This window comes from Misgurnus anguillicaudatus, chromosome 22, assembly GCF_027580225.2.
Source record: "Misgurnus anguillicaudatus chromosome 22, ASM2758022v2, whole genome shotgun sequence".
NCBI lineage: Eukaryota > Metazoa > Chordata > Actinopteri > Cypriniformes > Cobitidae > Misgurnus > Misgurnus anguillicaudatus.
Window position 1 is genome coordinate 53,240,628 of NC_073358.2, and position 26,060 is coordinate 53,266,687.

The 26,060-nt window shown below is 37.8% G+C and overlaps 1 protein-coding gene across 2 annotated transcripts in view; it reads left to right on the forward strand.

The window, feature by feature from the left end:
- The window catches only part of mbd2 (methyl-CpG binding domain protein 2), a 35,780-nt gene extending 11,166 nt beyond the window's left edge, over positions 1-24,614 (forward strand). The window contains exons 2-7 of one of the 2 annotated variants that reach the window (XM_055198080.2): positions 1,414-1,573; positions 5,060-5,197; positions 9,239-9,329; positions 9,434-9,611; positions 12,702-12,830; positions 18,995-19,565. In XM_055198080.2, the coding sequence (XP_055054055.1) occupies positions 1,414-1,573; positions 5,060-5,197; positions 9,239-9,329; positions 9,434-9,611; positions 12,702-12,816 (682 nt within the window). In that variant the 3' untranslated portion in view covers positions 12,817-12,830; positions 18,995-19,565. Of the gene's footprint in view, positions 1-1,413; positions 1,574-5,059; positions 5,198-9,238; positions 9,330-9,433; positions 9,612-12,701; positions 12,831-18,994; positions 19,566-24,196 lie in introns of those variants that run through there. The other variant, XM_055198079.2, reaches the window with a different exon arrangement.
- The last annotated feature ends 1,446 nt before the right edge of the window (positions 24,615-26,060 follow it).

The window sequence follows — 26,060 nt, forward strand, 5'->3', positions numbered from 1 at the left end:
AATTCTGCCCCATTCTGCCCCAAATGCCCCATTCTGCCCCAAATGCCCCATTCTGCCCCAAATGCCCAATTCTGCCCCAAATGCCCCATTCTGCCCAATTCTGCCCTAACTGCCCCATCTGCCCCAACTAACTCAACTGCCCCAACTGCAGCTCCATCTATTATTCTCAGGCTAGGCTTTCTCAAGCCAACATAAAGTTTGTTCACGAACTTTAACCTCATCTAGTGTATTATAAGATTGTATAATACATTTACACATCCAGTATATTGTAGAGACATCAGATCTGTGGCTGTTTTCGACTCAATATGACCGATTAATGGTCTTGTATCTTGTGTTTCAGATGTGTCTCTTCTCAAAACGCCCGTAGGACTTTAATCTGTGTGAATGTGTCACAGCATTATGAGTGAATTATTCTGGGTATGTTGTGTATTAACATGCGGCGGTGATCATAATCAGTTGACTGTGTTTACTACATCTGCACGTATTAGTTGATATCCTGACAGACGCAGCTCAACTCTCACCCTGTTCCTCTGCACCTGTGCTGTTGTTGTTCAATGTCACACCAGGACGATCTGAATATGAGCGTTACTGGAGATTTGCATGTCAAGCCAGAATGCGTTCGTGTGTGGGGGTTAAAACCGTTTCGCACACATTCACACTAATAATGTCATGTAAGGGTGGTCTGCGTATGGTGGGATTATTTAAGTGAAGTTCACTGCTAATAAAAAGGCGATGTTGGCGCGTAGCCGAGACTGCGAGTCTGGAGGCACAAATGTGCAAACTCGGCTGATTTCTCTTTCTGACTGCAGTAACTGCGAGTGACACGTCTGCACCCACGTGTACAACAGAACATGTTGCAATGCTCCACGTTTAATCTCATTAATCAAATAAAATCAAACATTTTCATTGATCATGTGCACTTGCAGGACTCAACGATAGTCCCTTTTTTGTAGTTTTGTCCGCTATCAGTGTTTAAAGTGAACTTATTCAGAGATGATGTTTTTTTTAAATCTTCTTCAGAAATGTGATGTGCTCCTGTGGGTCAGTGTGCTAAATCTCACAGAAGATTGTCTCATGTCATCTCTTGTCTAGCCTTGTCTAGATTTTTTTGTCTATTGATGGCAGATAGTAAGTTTTCTGTATCAGGTCTCTCCTATAATGAAACGGTCTCCTATACCTCATAATGTGGAATGTTTAGTACTAAATATCAGCATTTGCTACAGAAATAAAGGTTTTATTTAATTTCAAATCACTAACTGTGAACATAAATCTGATGTTTGGCCTGACGATGTCTTGGATTAATGTTGATGTCATTACTTTTATTTTTCGTCCATGTTAATTGTGTAGATTTTAATTTGAAATATTTATTGATGTCAGGTTTGTGGTGTTGATCCTTATGGTCTTCTCCTTTAGTCCCACAGGAAAGAAGTTCCGGAGTAAGCCGCAGCTCTCCCGTTACCTTGGCAACACCGTCGATCTGGGATGTTTCGACTTCCGAACGGGTAAAATGATGCCCAGTAAGATGCAGAAGAACAAACAGAGAATGCGCAGTGATAATCTCAGTCTGTCCAAGGTACTTTTCTGAACAAACATTCATCTGTGTCATTATTAAAGTGAGATATTGGCTGCGGCCGAAAACTGCGGCAGCATTCCAAGGCAAGGAAGCATGAAGGCATGTCCGAATCCAAATGTTAAGTTTACTTCCTGACTCCTGAGATCTTGTCCCACAATTCTATGCGTCTGCGCACATGGGGAATGTGGCTGCGTCCAAATAACCACACTTGTGGTCTTTGCACTTGACCATTTCAATACTTGCATGACATATTTCCTGTATTTTGCCCAAGTGTACTACTAGTGGGCGTGAAGATCCCAAACATGCATGTAAAATTATTCACCCGATGGCAAATACATCAATCCTGGTAGTGGCAGCAATTTTCACCAAAACGTATTCATTTTTTTTATTTAGGCTACTTAAAATATATATTTGTAAGGTTTATGAACACATAAACAAATGAATAAATAAATGAACATTTAAAGAATATTATCTACACTTATCTGAAACTTTCAGACGCAGAATTCTTTACACCTGTAAAAAACTCTTCATTTTGTGCATGTAGCTTTATTAAAGTTTATTGTTTATGTAGTAGTCCCTGAATAAATGACACCATTAATGTTGTTTTAATGTTATAAAGCAGTTTGTTGTTTTACAAAATACAAAACAATGTTTGCACCAATGAAATGTGGAACACTTTCCGTTTGCCTACCAAAATATGTAAAATCCATTTATTAACTTACAATTAAAAGTTTCCGTGACATCTAGCGAGATTTGGGCAAAAGTCTCATGATTTACATCCTGAACATGGTGCATACGCTTAGCCTTGGGTTTAGTGTGCGTTAAGAGCACTGCCCTTTGCCAGTTTTAAGACATGGGACAGTCTTGCGCAGTGGCCAAGACCACAAGTGTGGTTATTTGGACGGAGCCTGTGATTGATCGAGCCTGGTCGAGTTCGAAAAAATAAAATGGCGGCCAAGAAAGCGGCTGGAGCACAAATTTAGTGCAAATAAAGGTATATTTTCACTTTTTACACCTTTTAATTGCATTTCTAGTGAGAAATTAATATTATAAAACGGTTAGTTCCAATCCTTGATTTTGATTGGTCAATAGGTGTGCTTTATTCACGATAAAGCACTGCTATGACCGCTTCACCCAACGGTTCTATGTAATATCACTGCGCCCTTAGCAACACATAAACATATAATGAGACAAAGTCTGAGCACAGTTTGTTGTTTTAATTTGAGCTTTCATGTTGTTGTTCGCAGTCAGGGACTATTTTTTCTAGCGGAAGGAATGCTTTTATTCATTTAACTTCATGAAAGTTGCGCTAATATATTTTTTTTAGTTTAATATTGTGTGGTAACCGTTTTATAAAAGCAATAAGGTACTCGAGGCAAGTGCTGTATCGTGAATAAGTAACGGCTGAAGGGGTTGCGGGCCCTCCGCTTCGCGTCGTGCCTAACAACGCCCTTCAGCCTTTGCTTATTCACGATACAGCGCAGCCTCGCGTACCGTCTTGCTTACGTATAGTTTTCAAATATGTGAATAGTTATCACAAGGGCGCTTTCTGTTTACATTTTAAACACGCTGCCTTTGAAGTGTGTCCGAAAGTCTTTCTCTGAGCTGCCTTCATGCCTCCGAAGTTATTACGCCAGCGAGGCAACAAGTCAGCTGCCTAAGATTTTGGACGCAGCCCCAGTGTGATCAGATGTTCATGTTTTCCTTTGTCTTGTGCATATAGAAGATCTGTAAAGTTTTAAACCCCAAAATTGAAGCCTTATCCACTCCTTCCTAAAATTCATTCAAACACCCCCCCACAATTGGACGTCATACTGAAGGGAAGATTTGCATAACACCGCCCTAATGTATATGCAAAGATGAAGGGTGTAACTTTCATTCGCAAAGTAATATTGTGGCCGCCACCATGTTGTCTGGTGCACAAAGGCTTTTTATAAAAGTGCATAAAAGGTATAAAACGATATTATCTCTATTCACCAGGGTTGCCAGGTATGTGGATCTTTCTGCTGAGTTCTGTATTGGTCTTCTTTAAAACCATTTCTGTGGGTTGATGTTTTTCTGTGGGTTAAAGATGGAAGGATTTTGTTCATTATTTGTTAGTATTTGGGCTGTGAAGAGTCATTGAGCTGCTTTTGGACTGATTGTGAATGGCCATTGGGCTGATATGGGGATCTGGCAACCCTGCCTTTATTATCGCTTTGGGAGCTGATCTTCCAAATATGTTAAGGAGCGTCACATTTCCGCTTACACACTTCAGTTATTCGGCCAATCACAACTAACTAAATAGCTGGCCAATCGGTGCATTCTCAGAACAATGAGCTTTGATTTGTACACAGACAATCGACACATGCACATTGTGACAAAATGCACTACATTCTCTTTTAAGTGCATGCGTGACCTATGCTTACAAAGTGCTTACGGTTACAAAAATCTGGCATTGTGCATACTATTTTAATGATGAAATGACATGAAATGTATTAATGAATATACTTTCTCATAAAAAAAAAGAGTATATACTTTTAGTGCATACTGTGTAGTACGAGTAGGGACATAGTCTAACTTGTGTACTGGTATGTGAACTGGTGTCGTGACTTAATTCTTCAGCGTGTCACTGTGTGAATGTTTCTCGTGTGCATGTCTGTACAGTGACGTGTTTCTTTCAGGACACACATCTGATTTAATCTCAGTTGTTGTATTTTTCCTTTCATTTTCAAAAGCCTTTAGTGCCTCTCATGGCTATATTCTTTGACTCTTTCTTAGTTAACTTTCTCATGAAGTTCTGAAATGAGTCTTAATTTCTGTCTGGTTTTGGTTGTGTTCTCCTGGATGTTTAAGAACAGGTCTGTCACCGATCGTGGACGTTAAAGGTGTGTCAGTCGTGTTTTTTTGCGCCTCGCCCCGTGACCCACTTCTGACACACACATGCACACACACACATATGCACAGATCTCTGAGCTGCAGAAGTCGACTACACCCTTTCTGTTATGATTTGGAGCTCTGGCGTGGATCTGGCGTTGGTTCATTCCAGGAACAGCCCACTCAACACACACACACACACACACACACACACACAGACACACACACACACACACACACACACACACACACACACACACACACACACACACACACACACACACACACACACACACACACACACACACACACACACACACACACACACACACACAGATGTTATTGAGAGAAATAATACACTGAAGTGACAGCTTCTGCTTTTAATTCACCCAAAACATTCAAAAAATATTTCCAAATAAAATGCATTTCTGACAGGACTGTGGGAGATTTTGGGATTTATCAGGTGCAGAATCAAGCAATGCCAATGTATAAGAAAATGTGATCTGATTGACTCTTCACTGATCTGTGGTCAGTGTAATTCTTCTTTCAGCTGGCAGATGAGATGAGAGTAATTTTGGTCACCATAAATAACATAAATGAATAAAAGCTTCATTTGTGTGTCTCTTGTAGGGAAAGCCGGATCTGAACACAGCTCTCCCCATCCGACAAACGGCCTCCATCTTTAAACAGCCCGTCACTAAAGTAGTGAACCATCCCAATAACAAAGTAAAAGCAGATCTTCAGAGAGCTACAGAGCAGCCCAGACAGGTGAGTAGACTGATCTCAGATCAGATCAAGCTGTGTCATCAGATCAGTTTACAGAGATTAAATCAAGCTTCTTTCATTATGTGTTTGTGTAAATCTCTCATTATAAAAACATGTTGTTATGTTTATGATGCAGTGTTGCTGTAGTGTTTGTGTTGTGTTGTGTTGTGTTGTGTTCAACACTAGAGGTCACTAAAGAAGCCATCATCTCTTACATTACACTCCACTCACTGTACAGTCACAATCACATCAGGGTTTATTATTATCCCTCTGTCTGTCTCTCTGTCTGTCCGTCCGTCTCTCTGTCCGTCTCTCTGTCCGTCTCTCTGTCCGTCTGTCTCTCTGTCCGTCTCTCTGTCCGTCTGTCTGTCTGTCTGTCTGTCCGTCTCTCTGTCCCTCTCTCTGTCTGTCCGTCCGTCTCTCTGTCCGTCTCTCTGTCCGTCTCTCTGTCCGTCTGTCTGTCTGTCTCTCTGTCCGTCTCTCTGTCCGTCTCTCTGTCTGTCTCTCTGTCCGTCTCTCTGTCTGTCTCTCTGTCCGTCTGTCTGTCCGTCTGTCTGTCTGTCTGTCCGTCTCTCTGTCCCTCTGTCTGTCCCTCTGTCTGTCTGTCTGTCTGTCTGTTTGTCTGTTTGTCTGTCTGTCTGTCTCTGTCTGTCTGTCTGCGAGTCTGTCTGCGAGTCTGTCTGTCCGTCTCTCTGTCTGTCCGCCTCTCTGTCTGTCCGTCTCTCTGTCTGTCCGTCCGTCTGTCCGTATCTCTGTCCGTCTGTCTGTCTGTCTGTCCGTCTCTCTGTCCGTCTCTCTGTCCGTCTCTCTGTCCGTCTTTCTGTCCGTCTGTCTGTCTGTCTGTCTGTCCGTCTCTCTGTCCCTCTCTCTGTCCGTCTGTCTGTCTGTCCGTCCGTCTCTCTGTCTGTCTGTCCGTCTCTCTGTCCGTCTCTCTGTCCGTCTGTCTGTCTGTCCGTCTGTCTGTCCGTCTGTCTGTCCGTCTGTCTGTCCCTCTCTCTGTCCCTCTCTCTGTCCGTCTGTCTGTCCGTCTGTCTGTCTGTCTGTCCGTCTCTCTGTCCGTCTCTCTGTCCGTCTCTCTGTCCGTCTGTCTGTCCGTCTCTCTGTCCGTCTCTCTGTCCGTCTGTCTGTCTGTCTGTCTCTCTGTCCGTCTCTCTGTCCGTTCGTCTGTCTGTCTGTCCGTCTGTCTGTCTGTCTGTCCGTCTCTCTGTCCGTCCATCTGTCTGTCTGTCTGTCTGTCTGTCTGTCTGTCTGTCTGTCTCTCTGTCTGTCTGTCTGTCTGTCTGTCTGTCTGTCTGTCTGTCTGTCTGTCTGTCTGTCTGTCTGTCCGTCTGTCCGTCTCTCTGTCTGTCCGTCTCTCTGTCTCTCTGTCTGTCCGTCCGTCTCTCTGTCCGTCTCTCTGTCCGTCCGTCTCTCTGTCCGTCCGTCTCTCTGTCCGTCCGTCTGTCTGTCTGTCTGTCCGTCTCTCTGTCCCTCTCTCTGTCCGTCTGTCTGTCTGTCTGTCTGTCTGTCCGTCTGTCTGTCTGTCTGTCTGTCCGTCTCTCTGTCTGTCTGTCTGTCTGTCTGTCTGTCTGTCTGTCCGTCTCTCTGTCTGTCTGTCTGTCCGTCTCTCTGTCCGTCTCTCTGTCTGTCTGTCTGTCTGTCTGTCTGTCTGTCCGTCTCTCTGTCTGTCTTTCTGTCTGTCTGTCTGTATCTGTCTCCTAAGTCTCCTAATCACAGTGGTCCTTGTTTAAAGGGGACATATCATTAAATATGTCTTCATGTTTAAGTGCTATTATTGGGTCCCCAGCGCTTCTATCAATCTAGAAAATGTGAAAAGATCAACCGAGTACTTAGTTTTGGTAAACCATTCTCTGCAAGCATGTAAAATAAGTCATCATTGAAATGTGTCTCCCCTTGTGATGTCAGAAGGGGGATCTCATTATAATAATACCGCCCCCAAATCTGCACTATCCAACCACAGGACTGACATTTAGTGCAGAGATCAGCTCATTTGCATTTAAAAGGACACACACAAAAATGGCACATTTCTTTTAACATCTTATAATAAATGATCTGTGGGGTATTTTAAGATAAAACTTCACATACGTTCTCTGGGGACACCAAAGATTTATTTGACATCTTTCTTGTGAAATGTTCCCTTAAATTATTATTTAGTTTTATTATCCATCATCATGTGATCTGTTTGTGGAATAAGTTTATGAAGATGTCAGATGGGTAGAAGTGTTGAAGACACAGATGAAGTGGTCTGCTTGTTAAAGGAGGTCTTTGAAAGACTCCTGGATATATAACCACACATCAATTCTCTTCTTCCTAAGAGTTTAAATGCACCAAAGAGACTCAATTAGTTTAACATTAGATTCAAACACAGCAACACGCTGTTCTTAACCTCAGTAATCTGTCTTACTGTCTGCTCTTTACTGAGCTTGCAGAAATCCTCACAGTCCAGACACTGAAGCAGAATAAACCACAATGTTATCAGCCGTTCATTCACCTCAATGATTTATTCATATGATTGTCATCTTACCTGAGCTGCATTATAAAGCTTCAGTACGCCTTTAAACACTCTTACAATCAGCATTAAAGCCTAATGTGAACTCATGTCATTATCTAAAACTGTTCTGAAGGCAGTAAACGCTATCGTTTGGTCTCCTTTGGGTTCAGTGATGTTGCTTTGAGACCATGATTCTGTTTTAAGGGCTGAATTGTTTTAAGCAGCCGCTGGATTTCTTTCTACAGTCCCCGCGGCGGTCATGAAGGAGTTTTATTGAATCTTTCACTGGAGTAAATCCTGATCTGTTTATGAGCCGAGCGCTGCTCTTCATGTCTCCTCTGGGTTGTGCTGGACTCGGTGTTTCTGGATGTTTCTAACAGTGATTTATCCGAACGCAGCTCGTGGAGACTTTAATCTTAATGTGCCGGGCAGATGGGACTCGAGGGGAAACTCTTCTGACTCATCAACACAACTATCTAAGATAATAGTGAACTTTGACCTATGGGAGGATTTGACCTTTTAAACTGTTTGTGTCATTAAGACATAGATAATTAAATAAATAAGCCCTCTGGATAATAAACGTCAGTACTTCATTTACCTTCATGTGAAACACACATTGACATATGCCTTCTTAAACTCATAATAACTATAAAAGTGTCATATGAAGTTGTGTATGAGGAACAGACTTTGCGTTTATACAGATCTGTGCAAAAGAGGCACGTTTTCACCCCCAAAAATGGTTTTACACCATTGATTCATATCTCTTGCTGTATAGTAAGTAGGACATATTAGTTTCCAGAGATTCTTTCTGCAATTATTTGTTAAACCGCTGTGACTTTTTTATATTCAGGAGTCTGATAGAGATCTGATTTCACGGTTTTGAAGTCCATTGATTTTTACTTTTAAAGAAACTGAGACAGATTAAAGAAATATTTCACTTTCATAAATATAATTAACCCCATGTCGTCCAAGATGTTTTTGTCTTTTTTTGTTAAGCTTTTTGAGAAAATCATTCCAGGATTTTTCTCCATCTAGTGAACTTTAGTGGACCTCAAAGGTTTGCAATTTCAAAGCAGCTTCAAAGGACTCGAAAAGATCCCAACCGAGACATAAGGGTCTTATCTAGCCAAACCATCCTCACTTTTACAAAAAAGTACTTTTTAACCACAACTTCTCATCTTGCACTAGCTGTGTCACGCGACCTTGTGTATTACATAATCATGTGGAAGCTCATTTGCATTTAAAGGTACAGACATTAAACAGAGACTTCACAGACACATTCTGGGCACACCTGAGGACTTATATTACATCTTGTAAAAAGGTCATAATAGATGCCCTTTAAAATCCAGAAGAACTGTAGTAATGTCTCCAAGACCCTTAAAGAAATCTACCTATCAGCTAACTTTATGTGATTGTTGACCCTGAAATGTTGTTGTTGAAGTTTCTTTCAATCCTAAACATAACAACATTGGTTTTTGAATTTATGAGGGTGAATAAACAATTAACTTTTGGCCAGCTGACATTTAATCTTTTCTTGTTTCTCTTCCTTGCAGCTCTTCTGGGAAAAGCGTTTGAAAGGACTGAGATCTTCAGACGTGACAGAAGAAGTTCTTCGAACGATGGAGCTGCCCAAAGGTTTACAAAGTACGACACCATCAGCGTCTCTCATTGTCATTTTGTCTCATGTGAGATGTTTCTATATGATGTTATTAAGTGTGTGTGTGTGTGTGTGTGTGTGTTTGCTTCAGGTATTGGTCCAGATTCATCAGATGAGACTCTTCTGTCAGCTATAGCGAGTGCTCTACACATGAGTTCAGCTCCGATCACGGGTCAAACGTCCACAGCTGCAGAGAAAAACCCCGCCATATGGCTCAATACAGCCCAACCGCTGTGTAAAGCTTTTACTGTTACTGATGAAGACATCAGGTAATCATCTCTCTTACTGTATATAGATACACTATACACCACAAACTCAATGGGATGTTAAGTCATCATGACGTAAAAATACTGTTTCTGGGTCAAAGCCACCGCTCATTTCAATACAGGATATATTTAAACAGACGCTTAAGAGCATTATTGTATGATGAAATCTGCCAATTCACTTAAATTGTATCGTTTTTGACTAAAACTACACTTATTTTCTTAGGTGATTTTGCTTATTTTTAGATATTTGTAAAATCTCAGAAGATTTTGTTATAAAAATAAAAAATAGGATTGGGTGTTTTTGAGAGTTTTGCAATATGAAATGAGTGTATGTTAGTGTGATTGTTTTGTTATTTTCTTACGGCATTTGAGATTGTTTGGACCCGGCAGCACTGCATGACATCACACTGATCAGAAAAATGGCAATGAGTGCGTTTACATGCACAGAATAAGCAGATAACTATCAAAAATCTGCTTATTATAGAAACAATTTACATGCAAATCAATAAACCGGCTACATAAACTACATTACATGGAATTTTGAGGGGAAATCTGTCTATCACTATGCTGTTGTATCTCTTCTCGTTCTCAAATCAAACATGAGCTTTAATTTTCTCTGTCTTGAGTCCAGCACAGACTTTTATGCGTTACATTGCGCTTACTTCCACATGTGATGTTTATCTTTCACACATGGAGACAAAACTGCGAGAAACATGGTTAAGGTGTTTACATGCAACGCAAAATTAGGGTAATGTGCAAAAAACTACCTGTGCAGATTGTTTTTTGTTTATGCCGTTTATGGGCTTCCCCAGATAAAAGAAAACCATTTTGTTCATTTACATGACCCCACACCTTATCAAATTATTAAGCGTAATCGGCATAATGAAGTTTGTGATCAGTTTTGTGTGAGTGTTTGTGTGTTTATTTGCTTCAAGACTCAAACTGATAAAAGTCTAAAGTTGATCTGAATTCTCATGAGATTTACTCCAGTACTGAAATGATGATTTGAGGTATTATCTGATGTTTTCTTCATGAATCAGGATTTCAGATTCTGTCCAGATAAAGTGTGTTGGTGATCAGGTCTACTTTAAACATTATTATTATTTATTTTGTAGATATTTGCTGCTTTCAGCTGAATGTGTGGATGTAGTTTTGCTGGGTGAGACACTAGATGGCAGTAGATGCACATAAATGACTCTGCGTGTGCTTATGCATGTGTGCGTGTGTGTTTGTGTGTGTGTGTGTGTGTGTGTGTGTGTGTGTGTGTGTTCATTAATTTCTTCATTGGTTTGACCAGCAGCTTTCAGTGGATGTCAGGTCTGAGAGATTTCAGCACACATTGTTTTTTCATTCAGATGTTAAAATAAACCGCGCCAGTAGTGTAATGTTTTAGGCTTTAATGCAGTTAGTCAAAGAAATGCATCATGTCAGCTCTTGTGTTTGTATGCCTGCAGATAGAGATGCACTGGAATGTCATTGTGTTCAGGATCTTTATAATTCAGGCCGCGTGCTGCCAGCGGATGTTTTTCCCGTTTGTCCAGTAATCATTCTCATGTTAATACTGAAATACAGCAACAAACAAGCTTCTATTAGTGTATGTGTTATTAAAGTATTGTGTGGTTAAAATCAACCGTCATGACCTGCAGATGATGTCAAACCTCCTCCGTGTTCATCCACGTCTGGTCTGATTCTTCAAAGATCTGATATTCTTGGCTCATATATTGACTCGGGGCAGACAGTAAACAGTGGATGTTAATAAATGAGCTGTGAAGACACGTGATGTTATCATCACACATGATCTCTTTCTGCCTTTATTGTGTGTCAGTCTTGAGTTATTATTGTAAAAGCAGCTTCAGGTGAAGCAGAAGGAGGTTTGTGGTGTGAATCTTTGACTTTAAATCGAAGGTTTCAGGTTAAGCTGCTTTGCTGTCCGCTGCCTACATAAACATGTTTATGATTGACATTTTCTATCCATTTATCTGCCATCTTTTATGTGTTTTTTTTCCACAGACTTCAATGCATTCTGGGATTGCTTTCTTGTGTTAAAATCCTTTTGAATTCATGCTTTTAGAGTATGGGGGATGTTTTGTGCCAGTTTAAAATTTAAATAAGAAACCAATTAATCTCAATTTAATAATTTAAACATAAGAATGGAAATAAATCAAACACCTTTAAATTTGACACATAAATAGACCTATTTTAAACAGTTTCTCAAATTTGTGCTTTAAAATGAAGTTAAATAGATCAATAAAACATTTTTAAATTGAAAAATAAATAGACAATTTTAAAACTCTTTATTTAATGCGTGATTTAAAACTTTAATATATAAAACAATAACATGAATAAATAATTGAAATGGCCATTTTAAATAGCTTTTCTCTCTCTGTTTGCCAATTGCTTTTTATTGTCGTTTTGCTAAATGCTTTTCTTTATCCAGTTGTCAATCGGGTTACAAAATGTCATTAGACAGTACACACGTGGGAGCAACCAACACAACATTCAATGCAAATGTAAGACAGAATGTCATTGATCAGTATGAAAGATCTGACATCAATGTAAACTTGGCCCAGACAACATCAAGTGGCAAAAGAAGCAAAAAAATGAACTTTTACACTATTTATGTGAACAAGCAGGAACCAACAAATCATTTACTTCACGTCAACGGTCCGACATATACGCTACCACAAGGAAACATGAATGTGATGCGTGAGTGTCATGGTCGTGTTGTTGTTTAGGTGCATTTCACGAGACGACTTTAAATATGAGCAGGAAAAAAGTCCTTCATATCAGAGCAGTGTTTGTGTCTGGAGCTCGTCTGTGATGTCTGGGTAGATTTTGTATCATATTACACTAGAGCGTTTACTTCAAAAGGGCAAAATGATATAAATATATGCTGTCATCATCAGAGGGTTTAAGGTTTGTGTAGAGACCGCATGTGGGAATTGTGGTTAGGGGTTAGAGGAGGTGATAGACGGGTTTGAGAATGATTGACAGGCGTGAGATGGCAGGTAAGAGCAGATAAAGAGAGGTCACAGATGATCAGACAGACAGAGACACAATGTCTTTTAAAAGCGATGTCTTTTGTCTCCTCAGGGAACAGGAGCTGAAGGTTCATCAGGCCCGCCGCAGTCTGGAGGAAGCGCTGATGGCCGACAGTTTGGCTCGAGCCGCCGAATCCACACGAGACATCGAGGGCAAAGCGGCGTAGACACACAGCAGCAGGTGAGACGTTGACAGCATACATCACTGACGTCCTCTTCAGAAATACACACAGAAACATTGAGATCTTGAGTGTCAAGATTGATGAGAATTTCTGCTGTAATGATTATTAGCTTCTATAATGTGCTGTATAAAGATTAATACATGATTGAGTTTCTTACTGTTGAACAGTTCATGTATTGACCAATCAGTAAGTCTCTGTTATATAAAGCAGTGGTTCTCAAACTTTTTCAGCGTGCGGCTGTGTACAGTGCATTTCTTCGTGGCCCCCCCAAAGAAAATTTATTACAAATTTGTTCTAAAATGTAAAATTTTAACTAAACAAAACATATAAAATTATTCAAAGTAGTGCTGTTATTTAGTAGCCTTATATATTTGTATTTTATAAAATGTCATAAAACTGGGGCCCCCCTGGCACCATCTCGCGGCCCCCAGGATGAGAACCACTGATATAAAGATGAGTTTAGTTTGTTGGCGTGGTTGAAATCCGTTCACTAGTAGCAATGAGAGCGCTCGTGTCTCATGTGAAGATGAATTTAATCTCTGGTGATTGTGAAGAGCTCACTGTGATGATGAAATCTACATGAGAGGATTCGACTGGCTCGAAGGGTCACGCTAACATAAAATATTCAAAGTCTCATTAGGATGCGGTTGAAGAGTCACATCACTTCAGCGCACTCTCCTCATCATCTTCCTCCCATTCATTTTTAATGGAAATTAATAGTTCATATCGCTCCATTCCAGCCGGCTGAAGTTTAACTTCTTCTTATTTTCATTCTTTCTTTGTCTTTTGTTACGTGATGCTCATTGACGACAGGATGTAGGGCGGAGCTTGAGTTTGCCTATATGGAATTGTGATGCTGAGGGGGAGGAGCTTAGTGACATCATCTGATAAGGAATGTTGTAATAAGAAGTGTATATATAAATATGATCATTTTTTAAAGCCATTTAATTTGTTGAATAAGACGCTCTTCTCTGTTGACCTCTGAGCTGTGTTCATCAGTGAATTGATGTGTTTATCTCTCGGTGGGATTTCAGTTGTTTATGAGGTGAAGACCTCGCCGTTCCTCCTCACATCTGAATGTAGAAAAGCACTTCAACGCACTGAACAATTTAAATACAAATTACTGAGCTGCGCGCACAAACCAATGGGTTTTGCATTAATTCCAGTGTTGAGTCACATGGTGTGCTTGAAAGATAAATGAGTCTGTCTAAATTACTGGAAGGTGGTATCTGTTTATTCAAATGAGAAAGCCTTGTTTTGTCTCTGTACGGTTTGCTTGTGTGTGTAGATTAGTGTTGATTATGTATATTAATGGCTGATTTATGTTTTAGAGAAGTTGTTTCTGTTTTAAAGCTTCGTCTGAGGTGTAAAATCTTTTTTTTTATATTTACTTCAGCTGAACTTTTGACTCTTGTTGTTGTGAGATAAACCCTTAAATACTATAGTGCTGTCTATCAAACTGTATTGTACCTTACCAGACTCCTTATATGATTCAAAATACTTCACATTTACTGTTTCCTGAGCAGAAATTCATCTTTGGCACATAGAGACACATCTTGACAAAATATACAATGCATTCACATATCACATAATAAAGCATGTGTAGCACACTTATGTCCCACTACATACACATACATGTACTTAATAACTCATAAAATCTGTATTATAAAACGGGGCAGTTCTGGTTTTTCATTCTGATTGGTTGAAACGCGTTCTAAGCTGTGATAAAATACACCAGTAACCTCACAGTTCAGACCACATTACATAAGTATCACTGCGCCACTGTTGCTGCGTACTGATATATGAAAGTAAACATCACAGTCTTTAATCATATTTTAATTTGTCTACAATTGCACAATTAATGGCGATATCCAGATAAATATCAATAAATATTGTTGAGTCATCTAATCAATAAACAGAAAACGCTCCCTGAGGAATTTCTACCTCAAATTCATATTTCTGCTATCCACTAGGTGGCGATCTTACCCAATTTAAACACTGACGCATTCACTCAACACTACCACCGTGTTTTGATCAGGCTCTGAATCTGATCTCTGACAAAACTTCTTCACAAAAATAGAATTATCTCCATATTTGATCATCACTTCAACAGTTGCACGATATAAATGTTAATGTATAAATTAGATGAATGTTGATTTATAAAAATAAACACCACAGTCTTAAATCATATTTTCATTTTGTCTTTTCTGTGTCAGTGTTGGTTGGGAACTGTGCTCTGGTTTAGTCACACTTGATTCTGAGGAACTACTTTGTTTGGCGGAAGAGTGATATTTGTAGTAATATAATTACAACTTATTTGTGTTTTATTTTATGAGATCTTGCTAACGTTATGCATATGAAGTTACCGTTTTATAAAAGCAATAAGCTCCGCAAAGCAGTGGGGTTACAGTGCATTTTATAACAGCTAAGGGGGTTTTACGCCCCTTAGCTGTTATAAAATGCACTGCTAACCCACTGCTTCTTGGGGCTTATTGCTTTAATACATCCTTAAAAATAAATAAAGATTTAAAACAGTCACAACGCCTATGTCCTCAATGCAGAAATAAAGCTGATAAGTTTCATCTGTTCGGGTCAGTATTAGACTTGCTGGACTGAGAGGGAGCAGTCATGACACTTAATGTAAAATATATATATAAAACAGATCTGAAGGTTTCACTTTATTTGTCTTCCTCAAACAGAAAAAACATCATTCATATTCTGTTTCTTATCAATGTCGACAAATGCAGAGGGAATAAAATGCTATATGAGACTTTTTCTGAAGATTTTTTTCTGAAGAGTACCAAATGTTCCCTGACCGAATTATACCTTTTTTTAATGTCAACATTGTTTTATGATTTATGTAATAGTGAATTGCATCTTTTCTGATATAAATTTTAAAGATGAGTTTTCTTTGAGGTTACCATCATAGAGAATAGTTGTATTCAGGGTGTGCGATATGATCAAAATCTTAAATCATTATAGGATTACATTTATCATGATAACAATGTGTATCACGGTTGAGTTTTCTTTATCTGTAAGGTTTTTATGTTATTAAAATACTTAATGCCGTAGAATTTTCATAATGTTTACAAAAATGTAAAAACATTTGCATAAAAAATAAAATTTAAAATCAAACAAATCTCAAGCTCACTGAAGATGAACAGTCAGTGATGAAAGAATGATAATAAATAATATTGTATTATTAATTTCTCTTTCAGCTGTTTACTTTCTCTTAAGCCCTCAATTGTCGTGTTTATGAGGATACTTGCAAAGACAAGAATTTTAGTGCATATATGTATTTAAGGTGACTTGCGCGCTCCTCTCACACAGTAACAGCGCATGCATAGCACTGTTGTATGTGTTTCAATGGCTTAAAATCACTTGTTTTAAAACTGTGGTGCTTCAATACATGTACAAACATTAAGTTTTCGTGACCAAGTTCACAGCAACATGATTTTGGTGCCTAACCACGATAGAAATCTCTACCTGTTGACAAATTTCTACCGGTTTATCATATCTACCTGTTAATTATCCACCCCTAGTAGTACTTTTCTTGTGAGTTAAATAGCTGCTGAAGAGACGTCTAAGCTTTGTGTAAGACACCCAGACATTGGTGGGCAGGAGCTAACTTAAGTGATTTTTGCCAACAAGGGACACTATTTGTCTAAAGAGTCGCTCTGTTCTTTTATGGTTGGCTGGACATATTTGGAGCAGATGAAAAACCTGGGGGGGGCAGTGCCTCCATGGTCCCCCCTGTAGACCTGGCCTTTCCACTGTTGCCATTTTTAAAGAAATCTGAAAACAGATCCTGCATTATACTCCATTTCTTGCTTAACTTGTGTATAATATCTCATTGTTAGATTTCAATATCATATTGTACATTAAAAACTCTCCATCACTGATCTATAGACAATAGTTAGAATCCTATTATCAATAAGAGGATTCCATTACAAGACTGTCAATATGCTCAAAACAGGTGTAATAACTGTTCATGTCTGTTTGGCAATAATTTAAAACCATATCATCAGCATATTTCATCAGTGTTTGATCATCTGTTATTTAAAATATGCTGTTGTAGAGTGTTAAACACTGATGTGAAATCCATGAAGAGATTTCTGACACGAGGATTTGTTTTCTCTAAATGGTGGTGAGCTTTGTGTTGTAAAGTCAGTGAGTTGGTTGGACACATATGGGCACGTTGTAGTGGATGTAGAGAGTTTCACAGGATAGATGTTGGGAGAAAGTCTTTAAAGCTTTAGGTTGAGGTGTTTTAGGTACTGGTAGTGCTTTTCCATGCTGCTGGTACAGAAAGACCTGAAACTGTCTAGTACATACATGCCCAAATTAAACTGCAGAACATTTAGGACAGCGACCTTAATGCCATCAGTACCAGTAGACTTATTTGGTTAAATTCTTCTGAGCACTCCGGTTACCTCTTCTGCTTTTATTGTCATAGGTTTTGTAGCATGAAAAACTATTTTTTTCTTATTTTAAGATCTTTGTTCAAGGTTGTCTAGCATTTTTTGTTGGAACCGCAGCCTTCGCACAAAAATTGACGTAACCAGTGATCGTGTCATTTACCAACTCATCATCACTACAACAAAGTCCAAATCAGGGCTCTCAAAGCAGTCTCTGAGATTATCTAATGACTCTAATGAGTCTGTGACTGCACTTAATGGATGACGTGATGAATGACATTATGACGTCCTAATGGTGGATGTGATCTTGATACATAATCAACTTCTACTATACTGAAACATTTGTTTAAGATTATGTTTAAGATCTGTCTCGTCAGACTAGTTTTGTACTGTTCCCACTTCATCAGGAGAACAGATAATTCACAGATGTTAAAATCTCTCAGAAGAAACTCTGGGGCGTCCGCCGAGTTGCTCAACGCCCTGTTATAACTGTCAGCAATGCCCTCATCTGCAAGGGAATCATCTGGTTCAGGTACATAGACGGGGATCATTTGTCCAAAGTAGTGTGGTCTGAGTGAACCTTTATATTCGGCTGAACAATAGGTCTCACGTATCGTAGTGTTTGTTGCCCAGATGTCATTAAGAAACATACTTAGTTCTCCTCCAGTGGTTTAAGATGATTTCTGAGAATTTTGAGATTTTATATTATCAGTCTCCTCCTCTGAAAGCAGGTTTGCTTTCTCGAATTTTCAGTTGTATCTCATTAATGTTGTGGTTTCAGACATTGTGTTTTTAAGTGAGCTGACATTATTTAGGGTTATTGTGGGTAGAGGAAACCGGCTACCTCGAGGTTTAAATCTATTTTGAATTCCTCATCTGTAAGCTTTTTTCTTCCTCTTTCTACAAATTGTTTGTGAGGAACAGATGAGATGAATATCACACAGAGGACTTTGTGAATCTTATCGGATACTCTCTTAGGTTCATCTTGGTCATTACTCTGTCGTTTCCAGAACTTCCCAACTCCATTTCAGCTTTGTGTGTGAAAACTGCACATTTTAAATCCAGACCAAAATTCATTTAAGATGCATATCTCTAAAAGTCTATAGGCTTTATTTACTATAGCATCACAAGAACACACCAGAACATGCGTCCCAGATAAGACATTGATTATTGATTACTAATCTTCTCTTGTTTCTACTTTGAGGAAAGACAGAAATCTCAAAAACTGTATGAAAAAATCGTTTTAATAACATCTTTGACTCATAGACAGGTGTTGAGATCTGTTGAAAATGATGTTTGTTAGATTGTTTAGGGTGTCAGCATGCACACATCAAGTCATTACTGAGAAGTAAAAGTTAGTTGTGCTATAAACTATACGTTTAAAGATACATGGACAATTTGGAGGGTGTTTATAATGATATTATCTATTAGCCAATTCAATGCATTAGGCTGAATTTCACTGTATTAACAATTTTCTGCATTTAAATGAACTTTAAACAGCATTTACAAATCTGCATGACTGATAGCAATAACAGAGACACGTTTGTTTGTATCCTGATGAGCAAGTTTGCTGTTAGAGAAACGACTTTCTTGACATTTAATTTGTATTTTAAATACTTTAGATTGTCATGTGACACATTTTACCTTAAGGTGACACTCAAGATTTTTATTAATAAATCTTGAAAACATTTTTCCTTACCTCCCATTATGTAACACACGTGTGTATTTTCTCCGTTTTCATTAAGGATCAGATGACAGGAGGAGAGATCAATGTGAGGACGACATGTTTCAAAATTATATTGAAGTATTGATGAAGCCACAGTATTAAAAAGATGGACACAAAAGATAGCTGTTATGTAGTTTTCAAGGGATCACATGCATATTTATGTACAAAAATATACAATAAAACGCAATGAAAAAAATCTAAGATAGTTAAGTGGTCCTTAAATAACATTGAGCACTTTTATAGAGACAATACATTATTAATGAATGTAAAATATATTTTGCTTTACAATATAATGTCTTTAATGTAGCTTATTGTCAATAGATGACATACTGTAATCAATGTATTTGTGTTTTATCTGACAATACTGTATCAGTTATTTATATTACACACTTACATTATACTGTAATTATAGAATAAAACACCGTTATTGTCATAACACAGCTCTACTTTGAAATTTAAGCTAAAAGTACACATATTTATTAAAACACATAAATAAACAAGTGAACATGTAAGCAAATATGTACTAAAATGTGTGATGTTATATATTTACATTATTTTTGTATTTACAGTTACATTGCGATCTGTACAAATAAAAGGCACATGTATGTACTTCTTTCTATCTTTAGCATCAGTTAATGCTCCTGCTTTGTGCTGTTTGATCACCTCGTGAAGTGATGATGATAACAGATAGTTAAACTCCTTACATGTAGTACAGTTAACTCATCTGTGTGTCTGTAAAAACTCAGAACAGAGTCAAATCTCTAAGCAGCTTCATAAACACAACACGTCAGAGGTATTTTAATACTGAATAAGCTCTCATAACTAATTACCTTCTGTATTATAGCACGGTGGTATGTTTAAGATAAGATATCATAACAATAAAATGTATTTTAGCAATCTATATTACTTGTTTATTCCTAAAGGGAGGAGCATGAGAATCTATAGAAACTATTAAATCAACTTAGCTCCGCCCTCCACAGACCTGTTAGCCAATCTGATGTCTGCAAATACATGAAATAAAATCACATGCAGCATCTTTACTGTCCTATAAGACATTTATCCGTCTGCTGGATATAAAGAAATGTGTGAGCTGAAAATTACAAATATGACATTAAGGTGTTTTTACTTGTTTCACATTTCAATGTTTAAATTGCATGTGAAAGCGCATAAGAATGAACGGGCTGTGCTCATTGGCTGATGGCTCATATTTAAATCCAGAGAGTTGTAGCTCATATCTGCTCTCAGCACATTTCACCCTCCATTACAACAACACACATAAACACAGACTCCATTTCATTATTACTACACACACATTACACTCAAACCCTGCCAACAATTACACACACGCAAACACACTCACACACAAACGCACAAAAACACACACACCGTTAGTGCTGATGCTGTTCATCCGTCATAAAGGAAAGTAATTCTGTCGTCTTTGTCAGCGTTTTGTTGAAATGAATGAAAGGATTGAATGATAACAGGTTTGATTCCTCTGATATATTTGTGTAATGACGTACAGACACTGAAGAGATTACAGGTTTAAACACGCATCCATTCACCATCATTCTCACTGTAAAGAGTCAAATCTCAACAGGATGTTATATTTGTTGTGTAGGAATGACACAGTTTAATGTATTTGTCTGATCAGACTCAAACTGTCTGTCTGTTGTTGAAGTAGCTCACAGATATTAAAGATGTGTTCAGGTGTAGTGAAATCTCATCAGACAGCGACTGGAATCATGTTTAAGGTTTAATATCAGTCAATGTAATCAAAGTTAAACAAGTCATGTCAACTAACAGTAGATTTGTTCATGTTACACTTGAGATGTGTTTGTGTGCATTAGACAAACTGTTGTGCACATTATTGTGTGTTAGTTTGTGTTATTTACCCCTCATTCTCTCAGTGTTTATAAAGCGTAAAGCGATGCTATTGAACTCTTATCCATGATTTCAGATCTTTTCTTGACCTCTGTGTCTGTCTGTCTGTCTGTCTGTCTGTCTGTCATATGGATCCACATTACTGCACTTTAAATCTGTCAGTTTTATACTCTTGACTGCTGTGGAAGATTATTTTAGATTTCTTCATGTCATTCAAATCACATAGTTTTATTATTGATTAGATTTAATTGCACTGAAAAATGTTTTTTAAACAAAACTCCAGGAAGAGTATAAACACAGATACAAGTTTTATTTTTCTTGTGAAATATGCCTGCTATTTATTAAAAATGATGTATTGACTGCATATTTGTTTCATTAAAAAAAGTATGAACAAATATTCAATTGCAGTTTTTTTGCATTACATTCAAAAGTTTGCATTGTTGTCAAGCAGCATTTATTTGTTCGGTGCTTTTACAATACAATACAATACAGTACAATACAGATTTCAGAGCTGCTTCACAGAAAATACATATTTGTGTCAGAAAACAAGGTTGTTAGATAATTATTGTGTTTACAGTTAGCAAAATAAATGTGTCTTTTTTCTATTAATGATAAGTTATAATAAGGGATTTATATACATCATATTTGACAGTTTTCTATGTTAATTCATAGATGATGTCATTTACTGTATGGGGTGCGTGTCATCTGATAGATGTTGGGTTATCTGTAGTCTTCATAAGATATTGGATCCACCTGAAACATGGTGTAGTCTTAAAGAGGTACAGATGAAGAATAATGAATCTGATGTTCATAATATTTCAGTCAGAGATCATCATTAATCTGATGTACAACCATTGAGCTGCATTATTTGAAGTCTTGGCTATAGAGATGTGTCTTTTATTTAGATTTAAACATATTAGTAAAGACATAAAATATAAAAGTATATGGAAAAGTTATACAGAATATATGGCGCTCAAATGATTTTACCAGAGATCTTCATTAGTCAGGGTTCCCACGGGTCCTTGAAATCCTTGAAAGTTTGTGAGTCTGGGGAAAAATTCAAGGCCTTGGGAAGTTTTTGAAAATCTACATACATAGATACAGGTCATTGAAAGTGCTTGAATCTATTTTATGCAAGAAGTTTTCTGGAAAACAAATCCATATCATTCCCTGTGTAGTGTAGGATAATATCATATAAATTCTAGACTTTTTAAGCACACGTGCTAAACTGTTCGCTTTAAATGTTTATATCTTCTGTATGTGAATGTTGATTCATACCAAAATGCTTTTTTGTATAGTTGTGTTTGACACATGAAAACATCTCGGGTTTCGTATGTAACTGTTGTTTCCTGAGAAGGGAACGAGACGCTGCGTCTCTCTTGACATACTTACTGCGTCCCTGTAACGCCGTCTTTGGCAATATTTCAGATAGTGATATACTTCCTGGCTCCCGCGTCACCCTGTCTTTATCGTTAAGTCTCATCATTGGTTGAATTTGATATACACATTCATACGCACTTACACCTGGAGGCGTCCCCAAAGTGTCACCGCAGTGACGCAGCGCAAGTTCCCTCGAAAGGAAACTGTAACAATGTATCTTGAAAGGTAACATGATGTAACCTTGCTCTCACTTCAAATGTGTCCCCAAATTTAGTCCTTGAATTTGAGGGCATTAGATCTGAAAAGTCCTTGAAAGGTCTTTAATTTGAAGTTGTGGGAAACCTGATTAGTGAAAATGATTGACTATAGGTTAACATGTGGTTTGTTATCTTCATAATGCTGTGAAGCAAATATTTGTTTTTGAAATGTTTCATAAGATGTGTTTTAGTGATGCTAACTGTAAAAATATCTGTCTGCAGGATAGTCAGTGGTATTTCAAATAGAAAGATTACTAAATAGTTGACAACTACATCAAAATTGCACTGACGTCTGAGTTATTTTCTACTTGTACCTAGTTTAATGCTTTATGAGAGACACATTGTCATGATAGATGACGGGTATCATATTAAACCAGATCTCGTCTCTTATTGACTGCTTATTATTGTGTCATGTATTGAGATGAGATATATTTAGTGTCTGTTGTGATCTTCACTTTATTACAGAGACTCTTATAGAGACACACACGATTGTGTTGAGTTTGTCCTGATGGATTTTACTGTGTAGTCAATGTAGATGTACTGTAACAGATTATTGTTTCTTCTGACTCGCTGCCTTGCTCGAATTACAACCCCTTCTCTCTCTCTCTCTCTCTTGCTCTTTCACCCCCCCCCCCCTCTCACTCGCTCGCTCACCCCCCCAACTCTCTCTCTCTCATGTTTCTGTGATTGTCATGTGAAGCAGATATTGATTTCTGTTGCTCTCTGAGGGTTTGTGGTGTGAAAGGTTCTTCCTCATCCTACTCTTCATCTTTATCCTACTGGCAGTTTGACCTCCTGCTTCTGTGTGTTTTCCTAAACCACTCCGTGAGGAAGTCACACACACACACACACACACAAAGACTGACAGACACACACACATTCACACACACACACACACACACACACACACACACACAAACACACATTCACGCACACACACACACACATCCAGACAAATGCACGTATGATGTCTACCTATGTAAGCAGACAAAGCAGAGTGTATTGTTAGCTGTTTAGGCTATTTGTTGAGGCATGCTGTGTTGTTGTTGCCCTGTTACAGCCTGTCTATGTATATGTCTGCTCTGATCATTTATGTCTGAGATTATATTTAGTAGTGTTTTTTTCTCCATACTAGAATGAAAGGTGCATGCATCGTCCAGAACAAACACCTCATTAATCACAACAACATCTGATGTATTAGCAGACAGGTGTGCAAAGATCTTAAAGTTTTCATTAGAAGACTAAAACATTGATGAACTGTTTGTTCGCTCTTACTGAAGGTGGAAAATAGTTTGACTATTCAGTCGTGTGGTGTGCTATATCTGTGCCCTTGTAAGCATGGCAGCCATTCAAGATCTGTGCCAGCGTTTTAATAATCTGTGTCTGTGGTGTGGTGCAAACAATGAGCCTGAGTTGTTGGAAAACAGATCGACTCTATTGTTTTATTCAGTGTAAAAATGATGCTGATTGGTCAATGCATTACAGTAGCTGAAATTTATACAGTATATATAATAATGATATTTAATATTTGATATAATAATCATTATGATATTTTAAAGTAGCATTGTAGCCACGTAGATTCAAAGTTAAACACAATAAAAGATGATGTATCATGACCTGTGTTTGTTCTTAAACTGCTAACTATTGAAATAATTGATTTTGATCATTCATTTATTGATTTTGAATGATTATGTGTCTTTCAGATTTCTCCTGGACATGATGTCAACACAGCACTCTTTCAGACAGCTTCAACCAAGGCCTTTCTTCAACTAGAGCTTCTATTTTGATGTACATATCTACATATAATTCAGAACGATGCATATTTTGTGTCTGTCGTTAGAAATAAAGCTTTTTATACAGGCAAATCCAGAGCAATACTTCATGAGATCAGGTCATTTGTATTGCAAACTATTTTTTATCTTTGTCATTGGTGTGGGATTTGATCTCTTCAGGGTTTGTAACTGTATGAATGAAAAGTGCTTATTTAAGTCAAAGATTTTATACCTCGAGATAATAATGTGTACATTTCTTGCATTATCGTGCAGTAAATAAATGATTATATTCACAACTGTGCTATTGCATTTTTATCATAATAAATATTTTCTGTGCATTTGTGAAAAACATGTTTGTTGGAGTTTAATTGAGATTATTTCTGCTGTGATATTCACTTCTTAGACTGCACACACGCAAACGTCACTGTTAGGTCATTTATTAAAACTGTAAATCTCTTAAGATCTCATTCATACAGCACAATGTTCAGTGAAAACACATTGAGTTCTTCTCAGTCCTTGAACTGACGCGTCCTCGTTCTCTCTGTGAACTGAAAACCGATCGAAATCAATCAACATGAAAGACATGAATATCATTCATCGAAATGCACAAGGGAACAAACTCAATCCAGCTGTAAACGCCAGCAGCTGCCAGTCTTTCTTACATTACATTACAAACTGTACACAAAAATACCAAATGAACTGAGTGTCATTGTTTAAATCGTCATGAAATAAGTACATAGTGTAGACGCTTTCAGGAGCAACAACATACAGAAACGACTTTAATGGCCTAAACGTAACTTCTGGTAAACTTCCATAAAGAATCAATAACAACAGAGTCCTCTAGAGGAGATTATTTCTGATAATAAGCTAAATAAATGACCTTAGTTCAAATAATATCCAAAGCTAAACCATCACACTAAGCTAATATTATTGTATAAATGAATGTAAGCTACAGATCAGCTCTTCACACAGCGGTGATCTACTGTATGCTCACCGTCTCACTTTGTTTTTTAGAAACCTAACCATTCTTTCTTTGTTTCAGAGGTCAATAGCCAGACAATTAAACAAACACAAACCGAAAGTTAAGTTCACTCCAGACACGTAAACCATGACAATGCGTGTGCATCCTATGTAACCGGCTATATGGTGCTTGTGATATATTTATGATGCTTTTACGATGTTTGTGTCAGCAGAATGAACACTGAAGAAAAATCCTGTTGTTATGCTGTCAGGTAGAAATACTCCACTTTTACTCCAGCACAACAGAAAAAGCTTTCAGTGTGAATCTTGTGGTTTGGGATTGTCACATAAAATAGATTTGTGTCTTCTTTATGTTCTCTTCAGCATCTTTCCTCTGTGTCCTTGTTTGTTAAAAGAAATGATTCGAAGTTGCAAAGCATGAAATGAGTCTGAAAGTCATAATTACACACTTATTAGTGATGTCACATGTGATTAGTAGCCTGACTGACTCGAGCTGAACAGATCACGCTTTCATCATAAATCACATTTCATACGCTTTAATACCACACTGCTTATTTACAAATGAGAGGCTTTAGCATGGAGCTCTTCCTGAGAAAAGTCATTTACATTATTAATGTGCTCAGAATGAAAGATTTCTCTCTCTCTCTCTGTCTCTCTATTCATTAGAATTAAAATAAAAAATACATTTAAATTGAAATGCAGAGATCTGTTAGTTATCAAACAACACACAAAGTAAATATTACATTTTATAAAATGCTTTATGTTCACTTTGTGTTAACTCCATGAGGATTTGTATAATCCTGAATCAATCAGA